The following is a 24,194-nucleotide window of genomic DNA, read 5'->3' on the forward strand; positions in this document are numbered from 1 at the left end:
TCAAGATGTGGCAATTACATATATAACAATCAGATTGAAAGTATTAATAGATCTAGCAAAATTAAGATTCAACTTTCAAAATCTATCGATAATAGATCATATCTCTAGTAGGGGTGTATCAATGATAGACCATATCACTAGTAGAAGTCTATCAATGATAGAGTATATCATTAATAGATTTTGCTATATTTACAATTCTTTAAAAATATTATTATATATTTGATTAAGCGCTATCCGATACAATAAGCGTCTCAAAATAGATAGTCAAAATGAAAAATGGACCTAAATTGAAGGTCTATATAGTTAGCCAGTACCCATACAGGTAAAGACCCATAAATTATTGTATGGGCTGATTATAAACACCGAAGAGAAAGGCCCATTAAAATCCTGAAAAGTAATAAGTAATGAACCAAGATTCGCACAGCATACTTTGACACTTTTTACTATTTACAACACAATCAAATTTCAACATTTTTACTATTTACATTATCCATTCAGAATACATCTTTATATCTCTCCAACTTGGAGTAATAATATCATCATGTTTCAGAAACACTACTTGCTTTTGAGATTTATAACCTTTAGAAAAGAAACGAATATCTATAAAATCTTAAGGATTCAGATGATTATTGGAGATTTCTACTGAAAAAGCACCGTAAAAAAAGGGAGAAACTTTGCAAAATTTCATAATATTTTATAAACAATTATTCTTTTGGAAAAAAAAGAGAAGAAAAGTTAAGCTTACAAATCTCAACTAAGAGGAACACTAAAAAAAATCGATCATTTTCGAAGGTCACAATCTTTGAAAAAAAAATCTTTAATGGATTTTTGGTACATATTTTTTCAAAGGTCCCAACTTTTGAAATATGTCGAAATAGATCCCATCGAGAAAACTTTTTCAAGAGTTTACTATCCTTCAAAAGTTTTTATTTTTCAAATGTCGAATCCTATAATTAATCCTTAACTAATAATATACAAATGTAAACATAAACAACAACTAAATAGTTAAAGACTATTTATTTTTGAAGTCGAAGATTTAATTTTCACCATACATTTGTTGTACTAAAGAACAATAAATATGTGCACATTAATATACCCATGCTCTTGATGAGATAGAAGAGAAATATTTAGAAGTATTCACAGCAAGTACGTGACTTCGACATAATTAACCCTAAGATATCATTTATAAACATTGGCAGGTTGAACCTTTAATCCCTTTTCTACCGGTTAATGTTATAGAATTGATAAACAAAAAATGTAAAGTAGTAAAGAATCGAAAACAGTGTGTTAACTGCATTTATAGAATAGAGGGAGATCAATTTTATTAGAGAAAATGTTACAAAATACAAAAAAGTAGCGCTTTTAGAATTAGATAATAGATTTAAGGTATTTCAACCATTAAAAATAAATGGACAAGATTATATATAATAAAATTGCAACCAAAACCTACTTCACAAAACATAATTATAATAATGGAAATTTGAATAATGTTGTTAGGTTGATTATATTAACACAATAACACAAACTATGATCCAAAAATAAATAGACATATTAATTGCATCATCATTTGATAAAACATCATCGAAGAATCGATAGAATAATGATAATTTTAGAATTATTTAATTAAAGAACCATGAAAGGATATCAAAAGTATTAAAAAGATTATCAATTAAAATTGACAGCGACAACAAATAATTAAAATATGCACTTATACGTAGAAGGTATATGAATCACATTTAACTTAAGCTAGTAATATTGAACAATATCTCAACCACAAAGACATTCTAATTGTGTTTTTTTATCAAATAAGTATTTAAGATTGACAAAAGATGAATTTAGAGAATATGACGTTAATTAAGTAATGAGAAAACAAAAAGAAAGTATATATATATAAAAAAAAGTTTATTTGGGTTTTGATGTTTTTATTCCTTTAAAAAAGGAGAATATGGTATCTATATGCACTTATGAACTCTTATTATAAATAATTGCAAATATGTAGAAATGAATATGTATGTTTGCCACTAAGATATAGGGGTGATAGTCAGGGTGATACAAAAAAGGTGGCCTACATCGACCATCTTTTATCGATGGTTATAAAAATCTTAGAAAAATGTTCATTAATCGACGGGTTTAAAAGTCTTTAAAAAATATTTACTTTTTATCGAAGGTTATTGAAAACCTTTGGAAAAAGATATTATATTTATCAAATAATATTAGAAAACCTTTGAAAATTACCTATTATTTGTTGAAGGTTAAAACCTTTAAAAATTATCTATTTTTTATTGAAGGTTATTGAAAACCTTTGAAAAAGACGTAATATTTCTCAAAACACATTACAAAACCTTTGAAAATGATGTACTTTTTGTCTAAGGTTATTGAATAAACATTTGAAAAAGATATTATATTTATCGAAAAATATATTATCCTTCATCAAAAGTCTTTGAAAAACCTTCGAAAAATATCTACCTTTTATAGAAGGTATTGAAAACCTTTGAAACATTACTAACCTTCATTAAAAGGTCTTTAAAAAACCTTTAAAAAATATATTGGATTTATGGAAGGACACTTTTTATCAAAGGTTACTAAAATCTTTAAAAAAATATATTATATTTATCAAAAAAAAAATATTACAAATATTTGAAAACTATATTATCCTTTATCGGAAGAGTTAAAAAATCATTTGAAAATATCTATTTTGGTCGAAAAACCTTTGAAAATATCTACTTTGATCGAAACTTGTTGAAAACCTTCGAGAAAAAAACTTTCACAAATCTTAATTTTACCTTATTTAAATTCTAATAATCAAGCCATTAATTTTAGAATCAAATGCGAATATAAAACCAAAAATCATTCAATTGATTACGGAAAAACGGCGTAGTACATTTCATCTCCTTCTTATTGTCCGTTGTCTTTCTTTTAACTATATCATGGGAATTTGCTCCGAGCCAACAAGGACTGAGACAGTAATATATTTTTTAATTAAAATTACTGCCATCATATATATTTTTTTAAATATTTAAAAAACATTTTTATTAATTTTTTATTCTTTATCAAAGATTATTTAGAAACCGTCGAAAAAGAACTTTTTAAGAATATATTATTCTTATTTCTATGAGAAATTGAAGTAAAACTATCTAAATTTTAAATTTCTCTATCTTGTCATTTCCATATCTTTAGGGCTCCATTTTTTATTTCTATTTCTTGGAGCTTCATACTCTCCATTTCTTCAAGCTTCGTACTCTCTATTTCCGATTTCCATTTCTTTAAGCTGCGCAGATCACCCATTCACTTTTTTAAAATAATGCTCTTAGACCAGGAGTTTGTGAGCCTGAGTTTATATTGTGGTTTTCGATTGATTTTGTTTATGTTGTGATTGCATCATGAAAAATTGTTATACTACTCATAAATCTATGGTTGTTGTTTGTGTATATCATTTGCTAATGACTAAAATGGAAGAGATGCTATTTTAGGACTTGGTGCAAAATTTGCTAGACGCTATATTATCCCATCAACTGACTTCACTGTGCCCTTCACTAGGAGTTTCCAGTTTACCACCAATGTAAGTTTGCTTAATCGCGTCGTAAACAAGATCGGAATATCAGTTTGTTGTCAATGTAGTTTAATTACCAAGCTTGGGAGTATGGAATTTCCTTGATTACCGTGAACTGGGTACTAGCATTTGCATTACAAAGTGTTATTGAGCAAACAATGTATTTAATGAATGACAGATATGTGGGAGTGGGAGAAAAAGAGAAAGGGCATTTATTTTACTATTTTGATATTCAAATTCAAATTTATGATTTAAACTGTTATATTCATTTTAATCTGGTTTGTCTTTTACCTTGGAGGGCTTTTGATTATCAGTAGCCTAAGTTAAAGTGTGAAGTTGTCGTTTGAAGAGGTATACGACGGGAGGTAAACGATAGTAGTCAAAAGGTAGACGACAACGCTAACAAGTAGACGATAGTGTCATGCGGTAAACGATAGCATTTAAGAGGAGGTAGACGGTAGCGTTTAGAGGAGGAAAACGATAATGTCTGAAGGAGACGATGTTGTGTAGACAATAATGTCAAGAGGTAGATGATAGTATTTAAACAAAGGTAAACGACAGTTTTAGCTAGGTAGACGATAGTGCAGAGGGTACACGACAGTGGCATGCCAACATTTCGTTTATATTTTTCTTGTATGTTGAAATGTACATAGGTGTTGTATTTATACAATATGAAATCCCTAATTTGGGAATGCAAGAATAACTCGACAAAAAAAATGGTTAGAAACTTGTTGTAACCATCCTCTTCTTTTGGTAAATCCTATTCAAATGGTAAAGTGGTAAGACTGTAAATTATGAAGTCTTGCACTGTTGAGTGGATTTTTCTATAGTGACGTGGTTAGTTGTGTTGGCATCCTTAACAGCCTAAGCAGGAGTAAGAATAGTTGCATCTCTAGGTGCATGGAATGCTATATTGAGGCCACCAACATCAAGGTATATTCAACATTGTCTTTCCCGGTTCTATATTTATTTGCCAGCTCTAAAATCTTTGATTTGCTTACATGTGAACTTTGGTTAGTTACATTGTTTTTCATGATCCTACTTAGATTTATACTAAGATTTAGTATTGCTTCTGTGAATTATATTTGAATAAATTATAATCTTATTGTTGGTTTTAATATAATCTCCAATACACATAAATTATAAATTATAAAGCAATACTTAATTCCACAAAAACTATCCTTTTCTGAATTATATTACATTTTTCTAAGTTTCTGTGAATAAATTATTTGTTGATCTGGTTTTTTTTCTTGTTTTTAGCATGTTAATTAGAAAATATTTGAATTGAAAAAGAAAACACTATAAATTAGATTCGATGGTGTTGGTTTGTTTCTTGCCCAATAACACACATTAACAGTCAAGAGTTTTGTTGGAGTTAGTATATTATGTCAAGCCACTAATGGTTATTTTGTTGTAATTGAGTACAAATTATTATATTAATTTAAATGATAGAGTATATTTAAATGATAAATGATATGAGAGACCTTAATGTTGTCAGATGATGCATAGATTGTCATGAAGTAACATACATTTGTTGTAAACACTTGAATTTATATGTGTTAGTTTTGAATTATAAAATGTAAATTTGTATTTCTAGTCGGAACTTAAATCATATGCTTCTCAAGTGATTGATGATACACTTGACATGAATGAGAATGAGATCTTTGTATGAGTATTTGGACCAGAGAAACATGGACGTATTCGTGGTTATGGAGTAGGTGTTACTCCTTCTGAGTTGTTTGGATCATCATCTACTATATGCGATCTTGAATGTCATCTCAATGAATCCGAACAACAGTTTCAAGAATCTGAACGACAAAAAAAAAAAAAAAAAAAAAAACAACAAACAAAATTTGAGGTAGAAGCACTCAAGCATCAAATGAGCAAGTTAGAAAATAGTTTTAAGGATATATTTCAAAAAATGATGACAAAGATGCGTAAAGAATTTGTTTCTATTTGATCGATTGTAGTTTGATGTTACACAATCTCGATAGTCTTTTTGTGTATTTTTATGACATATAAGTTTACTTTCATCCATGTCATTGCCTATGTTTTTATTATATTTTTATACTTTGTAATTTAATGTACTACAAGTAGATGGATTAGTAAAAACAACATTCCGAGATTTATCTATAGATGTGCAAAAAGATTTTGTGAGAGAATTTTCAAAGGATATACAATTATTGATAAATAAGTTTTTATGAAGATTTTAAAATTTTTAAAAATAGCATTGTAAACCTTTAAAAATAATGAAATTTTTTGAAAAAGATAATTTGACAATATATAATTGTCGATAAATGATTTGATAATTATCAAAGGTATATGATATTTGAAAAAATAATAATTTTCGAAGGTTGATAAACCTTTCAAATGTAATAATTTTCTAAGATTAAGTAAACCTTTGAAAAAGTTTTTTCGACGAGATCTATTTCAACACTTTTCAAATGTTGAGATCACCTTGAAAAAAAAGTGTATAGAAGGTTTATTAAAGGTTTTTCAAAGGTTGTGGTATTCAAAAATTGTCAACTTTCTTGTTTTGATAGTCGGTTCAATTTTGTCAGTTTTGAGACCAATCAAGACCAAACCAAACTAATAATTTTATAGAAAAATGGATCCAAACCAATGTTCAATAAAGAACAAAACCAATAAATTTATTTTTATTTGGTACGATTTATTATCGGGTTTGGTTCTCCATTTTTTGGATTTTCTTTTTTATTTCAAATTTTTATTTTTACTTCCACTTTTGTGTTTTAAATGAATTATTTTTACTAATTTAAAATAAAAATTAGGTCGTTTTTTTTATAGATTAAATTTTGATATTTTTGTTCTTTGTTGGTGCTTTTTTTAAATAAAAAATATATAAGTGCTATAATAGTTGAAAATTATTAAAAGCTACCTAATGTTAGAGTTTACTTTTAAGAGTATATATATACATTCAATTCATTCAGTTCGGTTTTGATTGGTTTTTCGAATAAAAAACCAATCCAAACTAATATATATATATATCTTGGTTTTATTGAAATACAAATCAATATGACCAATTTTATACAAAAAAAACCAAACCAAACCAAACCAAATCATTGAATCGGTTTAGTTTTTCAATTTTTTGATTTATTGTTACACTTCTACTAAGACTAAGATATAATACTTTAGTAAATGTGAAAACTAAAATATTAATTAAGTTAGTAATGCAGAATAAAAATGAAAGAATATGAAAATTAAGGTATTAAATATTCTCTCCTAGCTAAACTAAGTACACTATAAAATAAAAAGATGCATGGAGTACATATACCCGGCCAACTCGCATATTTGATTTCTTCCTTTTTAACATTTAGGAATAGCTTCCTTAAGGTTGCTTAATCAATGGTATTAATTAATTAACTTGTGGAAATGGCGAACATATCCCTTAATTCATGTATTAAAACTAATTAATCTTTTTGCTTATGGAGTACATATCCTATCACTAAAAGGACGAATCAATAAACCCCCACTTGCCTGGCGGCAACCTATGTGAAGATTAATATTTTCTTGTTCTATCTCCTTTTAAGAAATGCCACAACATTTTGGATTCTTTTTGCATTATAAATAGTTTCTGAGTTTATATAATGATAATGCTAGAGAAATAAACATATACATTATGGCTGTCATGCATTCTCATAAAATACTCATTTCATCAATTTAGAAAGTGAGAATCCTATTTGATTCGTGATTATATATTGAGAGAGATCAAGTCTAAGTTTGGGAGTGGAATGAATAAATAAATATATAAGAACATAGCTACATATTAATGAATCCCTCGGGTTAGGTTTAATCATCTTTATATCATAGGTTAATTTTTTTTAAAAAATATTTATATGGTTGAGGATGCAATCAATCATGATTTTAATTGAACTAGCTCTATCAAATACATGGTGTACTTTTAAAGAGAAAAAGTGTAGAAACTAGGATAAAATTATGGTTTCCTTGAGAGATTTAGAAGCTTTAATTATAAAACCTAACAAGTCTTGACAAAAGAGAGAGAAAGATGTGAATAACTTTATTAGGGACTTTTTCTTAAAAAAATACAATAACGATAGAAGATTGAATTTTCGAATTTTTGAAATGATAATACCACTGAGTCAAACTCATTTTGATAAAATAATGTTAATTGAGATTTATCAAATAGGTCATATTCTTTAAAATTTTTTTAAAAAAAATAGAAGTTATGATAGAAAAAGATAGATTGAATGATAAAAGAATTTCTAGACTTTTATTTATATTAGGGATAAGTATAGTATTAAATTTTCTTCAACATGTTGATATTTAAACATTTCTATGATTGGAAATCGACGTGAAGGGAAATTGATACTTCCATTATGTCATAGAAAAATTCATGAAGCATAAAAAATAAGTAACGAAATATCACTAATGGAAATATAACATCGATTTTTTTAAACTTTTTGTTTACATAAATTTTTCAGTAATATCTATTGAAATCGACATTTGATCGGTATTTTCATCGACATTTTAATAAAATTAGAACTTCGATATTTCCAATGACATCGACCTTTTAAATCTTGGGGATAAGACATATAGATGAATAGTTTGAGAAATTACATTGTATTCAAGGTAGGAGTTGAATATAATGAAAAAAAAATTTACATGTAATCCTAAATGGCAATTATATTATACCCGTAAATGAAAAGGATATCTTGTCCTAATACCTTGTTGGAAAATTTTGACAATAAAATATTGTTTTACATAATTTTCTTTTTAAAAAATATAATTAATTTCAATGAACCTTTATGATTAACACTATATATAAATTATGTCACAACTTCCCTAAATAGGATTTGTTCATTTCACATTTAAATAAGAAAAGAATCATAAAGGAAAACTACATGTAGTCCAAGAGGGCCATAGTATATCAACATCTATCTAGCAAAAAAGGGTGAAAATTCTTATCATGTTATTAGAAGGAGGACTATATATTATCCATCATGATCAATTAATTAACTTAATCTTCGAAATATATTCAATTCAATCAAGAAAATTAAAGACTTTATCATCCTAGCATTTTTCCTCCCTAACCTATGTGTAGTAAATTAAAATATTAGTTGATAAGATGTATATTAAATGGCATATATCACAAAGTACCTTAGAAGATTCCATTTCATGTATGCTTAGCAATGAAAAAGCACCACCTTTCCTATCTTAACTACAATATATTATCTAACACAAGAATTCAAAGAAAGTTAGCTATAATAACTATATTAACATAACGAGAGATTTAAAGTATTATTGGATGTAATAACATATGTAAAGTTCACGGATAAAAGTTTGTTGTACTATTTCGAATAATGTTTGAATGCAACCCGAAATACATTTATCTCTATGGATCTTATTCTTACTATACACATAAAAAAAAAGAATTAAAATATTTAAAGAAAGACGGAAGAATAATTTTTATCACGTGAAAAATTATGATTGGACAATTTAGTGGCTTACCCAAAAACAAGTATAGCCTAAAAGATGTAAATGATAGACAATTGATACACAAATGATGTGGTTAGTAACAGTGTGTTAACTATGTACACATGAGAGAGAACAATTTTATTGGGAGAATATTACAAATGACGTCTCTAGAGTTTAAAGAACACACTGTTCTAAACTCTAAAGTCATAAACATAAATCACATAAAGATGATAAATATGTAAATAACATAGGCCTCGTTTGATAACCATTTAATTTTTTGTTTTTATTTTTAAAAATTAAGTCTATAAATACCACTTCCCCTCCAAATTTCTTCTTCTGTCATCTCCATTTTATCAATAGTTTAAAAAACCAAACCAAGTTTTTAAAAACTAAAAAAAAGAAAGTGGCTCTTAAAAAGTTGCTTTTGTTTTTTGAATTTGGCTGAGAATTCAACAATTGTATTTAAGAATGATGCAAATTATTGTAAGAAATGAGAAGAAAATAGACTTAATTTTCAAAAACTAAAAAATAAAATAAAATAATTATCAAACGAAGCCTTAAATTTCCAATCAATTGAACGAGGTCGGCCATGGTAGTCCAGACGGATAGAATGATGTCGGCAAGGACACAGTCGAAGGTGGCCAATGAACTTACTATAAAGCAAAGCCTCACCCACGAGGACACAACTGGTCTATACACCTAAAGGGAATTTTTCTCTCTTTTTCCTTTTTTTTTTTTGCCACCTTTGTAATACATCGTAATCGAGGCCATATTTTTCATTTATCATAAGCTTTTTTTAACAATATACCATCATTGCATACGTATATGAGAGTGTGACACTTTCCAGTAGCGGAGGCTACAAAACTACTTTTGTTTTCTATCCCACAATGGACGATTCTTCTATGTATTATATATAACTTGAAAGGTAAAAGGCTAGCTACCCAAGTTGCTATATAAATTAATGTTTGTGGTGTTATCGTTTAATTAATTTTTGCCGACTAGATAACTTCCTCCTCGGAATCCCTTAGGTGATATCTACAATTATATATTAATTAAGATGAAATCCAAATGTTTTTTCTTTTATAATTATATTAAACTTAATGGTTTCTGGCTTTTTTGTTCTCTAAAATTCGGACACCCTTGTGAAATGGGAAAGTAAATCGTAGGCCTCCTTCCTATAATGTCTACCTATGAAGTTTTGATTAATAAATATACTTAATTTGATAGTCAATGAATATCTAATTTTTTATCTCATATTTAGAAACCCTTTATTATTCTTCTTTCCAAATTTACGGAAAGAAATTAGAATTAAGTTCGTTTGGTCGATACACTTTTAAACCCTAAACTCTAATCTCTATTATTCTACTATTTCCTTGCAATCACTTTATGTAGAACAAAAAATATTAGGGGTGTTTTTTTTTTTTCCCGAAAAGCTTAACGGAGTGTCTGAGAATCGACGTGTTGGATGAGGTGGAGTGAAATTATTAACTTCACTTTTTGTTTGGTCTAAAAAATTCTTAAATTTATTGTGTAAGTCTCACAACTTATTAACATTAATTTCATGATATATTAACTCTTTATATTGTGGCCAAATCGAATATAGCTCAATTGATATTTAAATGTTGGTAACCACGAGATTTGCAGTTCGAATCCCCCTATCCTTAATTGTACTAAAAAACCTCTTTATATCGTGACATTACGATTAAACAATACTTCTTATCTAAATGTCCTCTTTAAGTGTTATGATTTAAATGGAAGTAATACTTCTCTAATTTCCATAGAGCAACAATAAGCAAAACTTATCTTCATACATTGCTAACAAGAAATAAAGGTGCAAAATTACTAGTAAGAGAAAATGAATGGTTGTTCAAAAACGTTATTTTGAAAACTACCCTAAATTAACATGAAACGTTTGTTCCAAGAAAGTTGTTAGTCAAATAACACAACTTAAGGTTAAACTCGGGTAATATTTGGATGCATTCCCTTTTACCATCTTACTCTCATCACTCACATAAAAAAAATGATATTAAAATATTTCAAAAAAGAAATAAGAAGAATTTATGATATCCAACTATCCAATAGGTTGTTAGAAATATTTTTCTGTACTGTAAGAGTTTTATATGAAAAAGAAAAGAAAGAAACAAAGAAAAATATCTTTTTTCAAATGTTGGGATAACACTCTACCTTGGCAAAAACATATTTAAACCAAGTACTTTTTATTTCACTTAGATATATTCTCATAACCCTTCATTAATGATAAAAAAATAATAATAATAATAAAACATCAAGGTTTTAATTTATAGAAATTTTGATGGAAATATTGATTTCGATGAGGATTTCTAGAGAAATCATAAAAACAAAAACTTTAAAAAGTAAACTCAAATTAATAAATACACATTTTAGGATTTTTAAATAAGTTAAGATGTCTATTATTTATATTATATTACATGAGTAACATTTGGTTACTTATTTTTTGTATTTCATAGACTTTTCTACGATATAATGGAAATATTGATTCGTCCCTCATGTCGATACCGAACCCATAGAAATGTAAAAATATTTATGGAAATATCGACATATCGACAAAAATTTAATACTATGTAGATACCTACAATATTAATTATGAAAAAATTTAGGTATAGTTGAGGTCACACTCATTTATTGTGCAGTGAAAACTACACCTAATGAATGCTCATTATATGTGCACATTTTGCAAGATGGAAATTTGGAAGTGGATGATGAGATAAAAACGAATTGGTAAGAAGTAAAGGAATATGTGGATCTTACCTCACGGCAAGCATAAAGAGGAACAGGAAGAAACAAAAAGGCTTCGTAGCTTGAAAGGTTGGATGGTTAAAGGCATGCATACACTTGCTCTTTTTTCTGGACTACAGCCTTTGTAGGGGACATCCTTTTGATTCAATCTCGACAATATGAGGACCACCATATCCATTCATCTCTTGGGATCTAAAACCTCATTTACAACCCACATAATTAATTTGTAGAAAATAACAAATTTTTTAAGTGATTTTTTATTAGGTTGATGGAAATTTAAAGGTCCAATGGCATTATCGTAATTATTGAATAGTGACATTTTTGCAATTATCTCTTCTTTTTAAAAAATAGGGCAGTATTTTGTGTAACTTTTTTTTGGAGAGTAGGGCAGCCGTTGAACTGGAAAAAGAAGCAGCCGCCTGGGGGTTTCGTCGGGTGACCGTAACCGCTAAAGTCCACGAGCCGCCTGAAGCAAAACGTCCACCGCTGTCCGTGGGTGACGGGGTCTGACGTGGGCGAGCATCCGCGGCGGTGGCGTGGGTATCCGGCGAGATTGATTTTCATTCGGTGTGTGAGGTCGATGGCGAGGGGGTGGGTTTCGCGTTGGTTCTTGTGTGGAGTGGCATCGGTGAAAGATACGCGCGGGCTTGCGCGTGATTCGCCGGTCAGAGGCAATAGCACACTGTTTTTGGGATGTTTTGCAGCGGGTTGTTCTCAGTTTTCAGAGGCGACTTTGTGTGTGGATCTCTCGGTATCAGTGGATACAAAAATTACATATTGGTGATTTCGTTGATTATCTGTAATTTGTAAAATTCCTTTATTGCTCATTAATAAATTAATTCATGCTGGTTCTCAAAGTGGATGTAGACCAAACTGGTCGAACCACTATATATCTTGGTGTTCTTTACTGCTTTCGATTTATTTCTGCTGATTGTTTGCATTCTGTTTGGCCATCTAAGTTAGGTTCAGAAACTCTCACAAGTGGTATTAGAGCTCCAGTTGATCCAAGGAGGGTGTGTGGTAGTGTGTGCTGACATATTCTTTTTTCAGGATTTTTGTTGGAATTAATTTGACAGATGGCTTCGATGGCTACACGGTTCGAAGTTGTTAAATTTGATGGAAAAGGTGATTTCAAGTTATGGAGAAAAAAGATTAGAGCTATTCTGGTACAACAAAAGGTAGCCAAAATCTTAGACGAAGATAACCTTCCACCAACAATTACAGAAGCTGAAAAAAGGGATATGGATGAGATGACCTATTCAACAATAATTCTGTATCTGTCAGATGGAGTGCTTAGGCTAGTAGATAAGGCTACTACTACAGTGGAGTTGTGGAAGAAACTGGAAAGTCTTTATTTGACTAAGTCCTTGCCAAATAAATTATATCTAAAGGAGATTTTTTTTGGATATAAGATGGACTCAAGTAAAGGCTTAGAAGAGAATCTAGATGAATTCCAGAAGATTATAGTTGATCTCAATAACATCGGTGAGAAGATGTCGGATGAAAATCAAGCAATTATTCTTCTGAATTCTTTGCCAGAATCGTATCGAGAAGTTAAGGCAGCTATTAAATATGGACGGAATTCATTGTCCATGGATATAGTATTGGATGCCTTGAGAACGAGAAATCTCAAGATTAAAAAGGTATGCAAGGATGGAGAGTTACTCATGGTCAGAGGCAGAAATGAGAAAAAGAACGGAAAAGGAAAAGAGTCGAGATCCAGGTCGAAATCAAAGGAGAAAAACAAAAAATGTTTCCTATGTCATAAAGAAGGACACTTTGCCCTTTGAATAAGAGAAATGAAGCATCAAGTAGCAAGCATGCAGGGGATTTTAGTGCAGCAAATATTACTGATGGGTATGATAGCAGGGACATTCAGAATGCTTGGATCATGGATTCAAGGTGCACGCTTCACATGACTTCTAATCGGGATTTCTTGATTGACTTTCAGGAAATGATGAGGAATCAGTTCTTCTTGGTGATAATGGTACTTGTGATGTAAAGGGAATTGGGTCAGTTCGAATTGCAATACATGATGGTATGATCAGAATTCTTACAAATATAAGGTATGTTCCAAAACTCAAACGAAATCTAATTTCTCTAGGCGAATTAGATAGAGCAGGTTATTCTTATAAATCTGAGAATGGAGTTCTGAAAGTTATCAAGGGTTCTTTGGTTAAGCTGAAGGGGACATTGAGGAATGGTCTTTATGTGTTGGAAGGTACTGCAGTTTCAGGTAGTGCTGCCATTGCATCTGGGAAAGAAACAGAAAAATCTATGTTATGGCATAACAAATTGGCTCATGTGAGTAAAGAGGTCTGCAAGCTCTTTCACAACAAGGTTTGCTTGGAGGAGTTAAAGACATTGAACTCCCATTTTGTGAACATTGCATAATGGGAAAGTTTACTAGAGTGAAGTTTGGGAAAGGGAAGCATTCTACTAAAAATTTTAGATTATATTCATTCAGATTTGTGGGGTCCTACAAAGGTACCTTCTATGGGATGTTCGAGATACTTTATGTCAATCATTAATGATTTTTCAAGAAAGGTGTGGATGTATCCACTAAAACAGAAGGTGAAGCTTTTGGGAAATTTCTTGAATGGAAAAAGCAGGTTGAGAACCAGACAGGTAGGAAGGTAAAATATCTGAGGACAGACAATGGTTTAGAATTTGTGAATCACAAATTTGATAAATTTTGCAAATCTGAGGGAATTACGAGGCATTTCACTGTTACGTACACTCCACAGCAGAATGGTTTAGCTGAGAGGTTCAACAGAACAATTATGAAGTGTACAAGATGTCTCTTGACAAATACTTCATTACCCTTGGAATTTTGGGGGGAAGCTGCCCAAACAGCTTGTTATCTTATTAATAGGAGTCCGTCTTCCGCTTTAGACCTAAAGACTCCTCAGGAGATATGGACAGGAAAAGCTCCAAGCTTGGATCATCTCAGAGTATTTGGATGTTCAGCTTATGCTCATGTTAATGAAGGGAAGTTGAACAAGAGGGCACTGAAATGTATGTTTATTGGCTATCCTCAGGATGTTAAAGGATATAAACTTTGGTGCTTGGAAGAGGGCAGAAATGAATGCATTATCAGCAGAGATGTGACCTTTAATGAAACAGAGATGCCATTTCGTGTCAAAGAGCAGTAGAAACAGCAGACAGATGATCAGGTTGAGGCAGAGGTTAGAATTGATTCTAAAGCATAACCATCAATTAGTTCAGGTGATTCCAGTGATCAGTCATCCAGTTCTGATGGTAGACAGTCTCAACTGCAGAGAACTTTGATTGATGAGGGAGGTTTTGGTGAAGAAAACTCAAGTGGCAGTGACCTACAAAACTATCAGCTTACACGTGACAGGCCTCAGCGGGTGAGGCAAGCTTCTACGAGGTATGGTTATGCTAATTTAGTTGCTTATGCTCTTACTTGTGCAGCTGACAGTATTGAAGCAGAGCCTCTTACTTTTGAGGAGGCTATTGTATCTGTTTCGAAGGAACAGTGGAAGGATGTTATGGAAGCAGAGTTGTTCTCGTTGCAGAAGAATCAGACATGGTCATTGGTTCCAAAGCCTTCTAATTAGAAACTCATTCAGTCAAAGTTGATTTATAAAATCAAGCCAGGTACAGGAGGTGATAGCAAGGCTAGGTATAAGGCTAGATTGATAGCCAAGGGCTACACTCAAAAGGAGGGAGTTGACTTTCATGAGATTTTCTCTCCGGTGGTGAGGCATTCGTCCATTCGGTTAATTTTATCTATTGCTGTTCACTTTGATATGTTTGTTGAATAGATGGACGTTACCACAACTTTCCTTCATGGTGAATTGGAGGAAGTGATCTACATGGCTCAACCTAAGGGCTATGAGGTAAAAGGAAAGGAAGACATGGTTTGTCGTCTTTACAGGTCTATCTATGGACTGAAGCAATCGCCGAGACAATGGTATATTAGGTTTGACACTTTTATTCTGAAGTAGGGGTTTCACAGGAGCTCATATGATGCCTACGTGTACTAGAAACTAGCTCAGAAAGGTATATATACTTATCTACTTCTGTATGTAGATAATATGATTCTGGCGTCTAAGAATTATTATGAAATCTATGATCTCAAGAAACGATTGAGTAGTGAATTGAGATGAAAGATTTAGGTGAACTAAAAAGGATCTTAGGCATGAATGTGAAAAAAGATAGGGAGAAAGGTTTGCTAACCATTTCGCAGGAGAGTTATGTGCATAAACTGCTTGAGAAGTATAATATGTCTGGTTGCAAGGTAGTTTCGACACCTTAGCATCTTATTTTAGGCTTTCTTAATCTCAGTATCCTGTTACTGAACAAGAAAGGTTAGAGATGGCTAATATTCCCTATTATAATGTTGTTGGAAGTATTATGTATTTGAGGATTTATACTAGGTCTGACTTGGGATATGCTATGAGTATGATAAGTAGGTTTATGTCAAATCCTGGGAAGGAGCATTTGAATACTGTTAAATGGGTGCTTCGATATTTGAAAGGTAGTGCCAGTGTATCATTGTATTTTAGCAGGGATTGTGAAAAATCAACATTGTTGGAAGGATTCACAAATGCAGATTATGCTGCAGGCCTTGACAAAAGAAAGTCTCTATCAGGTCACATTTTTCGTTTGTTTGGTAATGTGGTTAGTTGGAAGGTTGCTCTACAGTCAGTTGTTGCCTTGTCTACTACTGAGTCAGAGTATATTTCAGTGGGAGAAGCTGTGAAAGAGGCAATATGGTTGAAAAGAATAGTTGGTGAGTTGTTGTCACAAGAGTTCATTCCTATCGTCCGTTGTGATAGCCAGAGTGCTATTCATCTTGTGAGGAATCCATCTCATCACGAATGGTCTAAGCATATCGATGTCAAATTTCATTTTATCAGAGAAGTTATGGCTTAGAAAGATGTTGAACTGGTCAAGGTTCATACAGTTGAGAATCTGTCAGATATGTTAACCAAGGTTCTTCCAGCCCATAGGTTCAAATACCTATTAGATGGGCTGAATATTAAATCTTGATGATAGGAAGATTGGAGAATCAACTTGGCACTTAAAATATTCTTGTTATGAGAGAGATTTGTAGAAAATAACAAGTTTTTTAAGTGGTTTTTTATTGGGTTGATGGAAATTTAAAGGCCCAATGACATTATCATAATTATTGAGCAGTGTCATTTTTGCAATTATCTCTTCTTCTTAAAAAATAGGGCAGTATTTTGTGTAACTTTTTTTTGGAGAGTAGGGCAGCCGCTGAACTGGAAAAAGAAGCAGTCGCCTGGGGGTTTCGTCTGGTGAGCCGCAACCGCTGAAGTCCACAAGCTGCCTAAAGCAAAATGTCCGCCGCTATCTGTGGGTGACGGGGTCTAACGTGGGCGAGCGTCCGCGGCAGTGGCGTGGGTGTCTAGCTAGATTGATTTTCGTCCGGCGTGCGAGGTCAACGGTGAGGGCATAGGTTTCGCGCTGGTTCTTGCGTGGAGCGGCAGCAGTGAGAGATACGCGCGGGCCTACGCTGGTCAGAGGCGATAACACACTGTTTTTGGACTGTTTTGCTGCAGGTTGTTCTCAGTTTTTAGAGGCGATTTTGTGTGCGGATCTCTCGGTATCAGTGGATACAAAAATTACAGATTGGTGATTTCATTGATTATCTGTAATTTGTAAAATTTCTTTATTGCTCATTAATAAAGTAATTCAAGTTGGTTCTCAAAGTGGATGTAGACCAAACTGGTCGAATCACTATATATCTATCTTGGTGTTCTTTACTGTTTTCGATTTATTTCTGTTGATTTTTTGCATTTTGTTTGGCCATCTAAGTTAGGTTCAGAAACTCTCACATAACTGTTAATCACTCCTCAAATTTGCAACAACCAATGCTAAGTATAAAGTTAAATCTGATAGAGACAATAGATTTGACAAACTAAAAAAGCTAGTGTCTTTTAGAATTTGTCGTCATGGGTTTCGTTAAGCATATATGGTACACCTTTGAAATCTAAGTTGAATTCGTATTTAGCATATTTAACATTTTCTGTAATAACATTATTCTCTCCTAACAACTAGTTAACGTAAATTTGTGCGTGGATCTTCTATATTTTACGATTTCTACGTTATTTATTTGTGGATTACGTAAGGAAATAGGATCCAATTAGCTGATTTTAAGTCATGCAAAATGCTAGAATTGACGTGCCGGCGCCCGCACACGGAGATGTCCTAGGTGGAGGACCATGTAGCCCACGTGATTGCAGGTGGGTGAACGTTCGGTATAATTCTACTCTTAATATATATTTAATTATTGAGCTAAGCTGTAAAAGGAAAAAAGAGTATATTCATATACGATTTACATCTAACGTGGTCCTATTGAATAAAAGGTTGTACATCAATTATCAAAATTGCAAATTCTAGCTCACTGTGGTAAAGTCTCGCAGTCCCTAGAATATGGGAAGATTATATCACATAACAATGGCCAACATCTATTGTGTAAAGGTATAATAATATTATATAGTTGACACGCTCAAGACAAGTAATGAGGATTATGTTTATTTCTAAAGTATTGTAAAGATATGTAATAGACAATCGTCTTTGAGAATATAGGATTATCTCTTCCTCCTCTGAGGCCACTTAATTTATCTCCACATCTCCACATCTCCACAATGGTACGATATCATCCATTTTGAGCATAAACCTTCATGATTTTACTTTTGGTTTCAACCCAAAAAGTCTCATATCAATGGAGATAGTTATCCTGACCTATATATCCATCATAATCTTCTTATCTAACCGATGTGAGACTTTGGTCCATTTTCAATAATTATTTCATCCCTAAGAGTTTAATATTTTATGCAAGAACTTTCTTCGCAATATCCTTTCACCTTTTCACCAAGGAAAATACACTAAGAATTCACATCAATCCTTTAGCCGGGCCAGCGTATCTCCAAATAAACCAACCCCCTTCACATGGATAGCTCGTGAAATGTAAGTGGGTTGAGCTTCTTTTTATTCATTGACTTATTTTTATTTTTAATAAAATAAAGAACTATATTTCTAGAGTAGTGTAGTGTCTACAATTTACAAAGATTCTTCACTATATATGGAAAAGTAAAGCTTGAAATAAACATATATAGATTCTTCCTAAAAATCGAACCAAACCACACGGATGGTTCTTGTATCCTAAAATAGCACCCTCAAGAGAATCCCTGTACCCTCATATTTAAATCCCATTAGGACCCACAATATCTAGATTCTATGCCAAAAGCCAGACATTCCTATCATCATACCCTCTTTTTAATTAAATAAACACCCCACTCTCAACACTATTTTTCTTCTGTTTTATTCTCTCAATTGCTTATATATATATACCCCCTTCCCATCCCCTCCTCCTTAACTTCACCAAAACATCTAAACTACTCAACGCAATAACAATCATGTCTGGGGTTTGGGTTTTCAAGAATGGTGTTATTCGCCTCATCGAAAATCCGCAAGCCGATTCCGACGGAAGGCTAGGGAACTCGAGGCGATCGAAGGTATTGATACACTTACCAACCGGTCAGGCTGTCACATCCTACCCTTCGTTAGAAAATATCCTCACATCGTTAGGATGGGAAAGGTATTACGGAGGTGATCCAGAACTCTTCCAGTTTCATAAAAGCTCTTCCATTGACCTAATTTCTCTCCCTAGGGACTTTGCCAAGTTCAACTCGGTTCATATGTATGACATAGTCATTAAAAATCCTAATCTCTTCCACGTCCGAGATATGTGAGTTTCATAGCTTCATGTCTTATATTATCTGCCTCATTAATTCAAAGTCTTTATGTCGACCATTTTTATCATCTATATTCCTTCCTACCGTCCTTGGATCTTGTAAGAAAATGGTTGGTTCCACTAGCTAGTTAGGGTTTCCTCCATCGTTTATCTTAAATATTTGTGTAGTTTTGTGTGATGTGTGCTATATTATATAATAACATTTCATAGGATTAATGCGTTTGTATCATATATATCAATAAAAGAATGGTATGTTTCTTCGCTTTAAACATGCAATACTGTGTAAAGATTGAGAAAGATGAGGATACCTACCCCTAAGATTTGTGCAGGTGTTTCTCTATCTAATTAAGGCATCGCATGTCACTTCCCATCTCAGACTATCCTATCTGTACCTACGACGAGTTGTGACGACAATAGATTTCGAGCGTGCAATGGACAAAATTCTCCTTATACGTGAAACTTAACTTGAATTAAATATCTTAGATAATTCAACAATTACACAATTAGTAAAACACTATACTTGATTATAAATGGCATCTTCAGATCAACTAACTCTTCTTGAAATTCAAGAACTAAAAATAGACTCCCATCAAAATACCCACTGTTAAACTTAATTTCTCCAAAATCTTATTCTCACATTTAGCAAAACTCACCAATTTCGTCAACAGCTAGTTCTTTGCAAGAAAATATACCAATTTCTTTTTACAGTGGTAACATTTAACGCCAACTTCTAATTCCAACACCACATCTATTGAAGGGAAAGTAATATTAACATTTTGAAGACCTGAAAATTAATATTAAATTGGAGGGGAAAAAAACACAAAAAGAGTTTGAACTGAGAATCTCCTACTCTAATACCATATAAAGTCATATATTAACTAAAAATTTAAGTGGATAAATTATGATAAATATAATTATATTAACACTTACAAATTTTCCAATAAATGGGTAACATAGAGATATATTTTTTTATCGTACTGAAATATTAGGAAATTTTGTGGGAAGTACGAGGGTGTTGAAGTGACCTGTCTCATGCTTGTCCGCAAAGACCATATCCGTGGGAAATGGCTTCCAACTTTGTTTGGATGTGGACAGTTAATATTCCAAGAATGATGGAGGACAATCTCGAAATTCATGATGTGTTCATCAAACACCCAAGAAGGGAAACAAATTACAAACCCAGAGATATTGGAAATTTATAAGAACATATTGGGAGAAAAATGACTTGTGTCTTTAAAATATCGACATGTTCGTTTATTATTTTCAGATATATCAAATTTGTTAAACATAACCACTTGAATAACTCTTATAGGATTTGGATTGTTGCCCTAATCCACCAATTTTTGGACTTCTTTTCACCATCATATTTAAAAATTATATATATTTACAAAATTAATGAATCATGCTTTATATCTCAAAACCCTAATCACAAAGAAAAAAGTGTAGAAGATATTTTTACTCTACACAATTAAGGCCACATTTAGTCCAGATGAAACATAATCAATCAATGGTAATTTGAAAAGCGAAACTTAGTTGATTATATTTGTTGTTGTTTTCCTGTGTTCCGTAATCGTAATAAACTGTGGGATTTGCCTTCAAATTTGTAATCAAAATGCGTAATCTGATTGAAGAACGAATGGTGCTTCAATCTGATTGTAGTTGAAAATTACGTGAGACTCACTATCTTTGCTACTACCATTACATATATCATTACTGTAATGTATGAAAATGATGAATTAGTTACATTTATTGTTACCTTTACTTTTACCGTCGGATTGAGTAATAGCGATAATAATAAATGTGACTGATTCATAATTATAAGTACATGTAATAGAAAATAAACCAATTATGTCTACGGTTCAAATCTATTACGATTTATTTAGGAATGAAATATTATTTCGATTAAACTAATTTTCATTAGGGAATGATAGATGATGTATACAGATGAAGACAAATAAATTATCCAATAAGAAAAAAGGGAAAACCGAGAGAGAAAGACGGCGGTGTAAATAGAATCAACTTTCAATCATATATAATAGGCCCTACGAAGTAGGATTTTGATCGGGAATAATACTGACATATGTGAGGTCCCCAAGGAATAGCGAAATAGAAATAGGTTTTCACGTGACAAGCCAAATGCAAGGGCGCTACGTGTCAAAATCTGGTGTGAGGACTGAGGATTTACCATGGAATTTTTGTTGGCCATATGCACGTGCAAATGACTCCCCAACCCACAAGAAAAACAAGGTGTGCCTTATTGCCTTATTCCAATGTGTGAAGAAAATTTTCTTAGGTTGGGTTTTAGTCTCTTTTGTTTAGGTACCATCTTGAAATTTAGTACTTCCAATTTTCTCCATTGACAAATAAAAATTCTTATAAACAACAAAATTTTCCTCAATATTGCAATTTAAGTAACCAAGAGAAACTTGATTTGGGGTTTTGGTAGAAAATTAATTTAATAAACAATTACGAGAAAATAGGGATTCAAACATGCTCATTTTTTTTTTTTTTAAATCAATTTAGTATAAAATGAAAACTTATAACTTAGCTCAAATTCAATGATTTGGTGAACTGGATTCAATACCTATTCAATCTTCTAAAAAGTTTCTTTAGGAGATTAAGCCATTAAAGCTATATTTCTATGGATAATGTGAACTTAGATAATTTAAAAATATAATCTTTTGGTTCTAAAGGTTTTGCCCGGTGTCTAGGGTCAAAATAAAGGCTCTATTTTTAGGTTATTTTCCTAAATCACTTTTATGAGAACCAAAATTTACCTAAACTGATTCCATATTAGATTCAATTTTAGTATACTAATCTAGGTGATCAAGCTAGAATAAAATTATGTAATTAAAATCAATAAAAACAAACCAAATAATTGACTATCATTAACAAAGAGTTATCAATATTATTTCAATAAGTGCTATTGATTGTGATGAATTCGGTTTGTCTTAATAACCCTAAATCCAATAAACTAACACCCTAGGCAATCTTATGAGTCTTGAACTGTATGTGTAGATATATAGGGATCAATGTTTAAGATACAACTTAAAGAGTCCATAGTATAGGGATAAGACAGGGTACCTTATCCTAGTGACACTAAGGATATGACCCACTTTCTATTTGATACAAACACAATGATTCAACGCGTTCATGTAGGTGACATGTGAGTGGGGTATTCTATGCAATGATTTTGCATAAGATCGGACTACAAGATAGTAGCCACAAATTTTAGGTTAAGCATGCATTATAATTAAAAATGCAATCCTATTGAGAAAAGAAAGAACACTTGCTTTCGTTGATGTCTCGAATGAAAAATGCCAATTCCTGGATTTCGCGAACACCAAAAATTAGGAAACCTCCCTATTCTTTGAGAATTTTGGTATTGGTTTCTGGGATCCAATCTCTTAATTGGGAAGAAAGGAGAAAGTTGTTTTTTCACAGAACCCTTCTGTAAAGAGAATCACCTTCTGTAAAACTTTATGCTTTGCAGGTATATCAACTAATGGAGAGAGAAAGAGAGGAAGTGTGGGAGTTATCCCACGTTTCGGATAACTCCCTATGTGGAAGTTTATCAAAAACCAATTAATTTAAAATAATTAATAATTAATTAAATTAAATTAAATAATGATTTCTTTTAAATCATATTTAAATAAAACATCTCTCCCATGATCTATAGTTTTAATTTAATTAAATCAAATCAAATCAAATTAATAATTAATTAATATTTCAATTAATTAATTACCAAATTAAATATCACATATTTATTTAACCTACATGTAAATCATATTCAATCGTATTTCTCTCATAATATATAGTTTTAATGTGTATCTAATACACATTAATTTTTACCTATAGTTTTAATATGAATTCAATTCATATTATTTTAATATTTGAACTCTTTCAAATATTTAATTCTCTCATAAATTAATTTTGAATCATATCCAAAATTAAATTTACATTATAAAGTTTAATTAAAATATAAACTTTATATTATAATGTATCATTGTACATTATACTATTTTCCTAAGTGAATTGAAACATTTCAAACTCTATTCAAGACATAATTACCTCAATTCCCTTTACGAGCTAGGCAGGGACCTCATGGACCTACATATCAGAAGCTCCAAAGATACATGATTAATTGGTTAAACTCATTAACCTCATAAATCAATATTTGTTAACTGTGGGCACACTCCACTAAAGACCTATAGTTGCACTCTTCTCACTACAGATACATTTATGTGTCCATGGATATAGACCAATGATAATCTATAAAAACTGACTGAGATTAAGTATACTATTTTATCTCAAATTTTATGACTTTGACATAATTTCTTTTTTTCAACTATCTTCAATTTTCGTTATCCATTATGACAACTTTGACTTCCAATAAGCCATAGTAGAGGTTGCGTCATCTCATAGCTCTCCGACTACTTTGAGGTTTATAAGTTTTTCATCTTGTCGACGATATATGAAGGAACTCTTATGAAAGAGTACCTATGACCGGAAGCAAGATCGTTCCAAATTCATTGTGACAGAAATACCACATTCACTAACAAACATACAAGTTATGCATTTAACGACAAATTACGGCATGCTTTTCAAACTTAAATAACAAAAGGACCAAGAGACATACCTTTTGAAGAACTTTTCTTCTTT

The 24,194-nt window shown here is 31.5% G+C and overlaps 1 protein-coding gene across 1 annotated transcript; it reads left to right on the forward strand.

Moving 5' to 3' along the window:
• Positions 1-19,172: 19,172 nt before the first annotated feature.
• On the forward strand, positions 19,173-19,801 carry LOC120076797 (flowering-promoting factor 1-like protein 2). Its single transcript, XM_039030712.1, has one exon. The coding sequence runs from the start codon at positions 19,195-19,197 to the stop codon at positions 19,528-19,530; it is 336 nt and encodes a 111-aa protein (XP_038886640.1). The 5' UTR covers positions 19,173-19,194; the 3' UTR covers positions 19,531-19,801.
• The last annotated feature ends 4,393 nt before the right edge of the window (positions 19,802-24,194 follow it).

Source organism: Benincasa hispida, chromosome 4 (genome assembly GCF_009727055.1).
Source record: "Benincasa hispida cultivar B227 chromosome 4, ASM972705v1, whole genome shotgun sequence".
Lineage (NCBI taxonomy): Eukaryota > Viridiplantae > Streptophyta > Magnoliopsida > Cucurbitales > Cucurbitaceae > Benincasa > Benincasa hispida.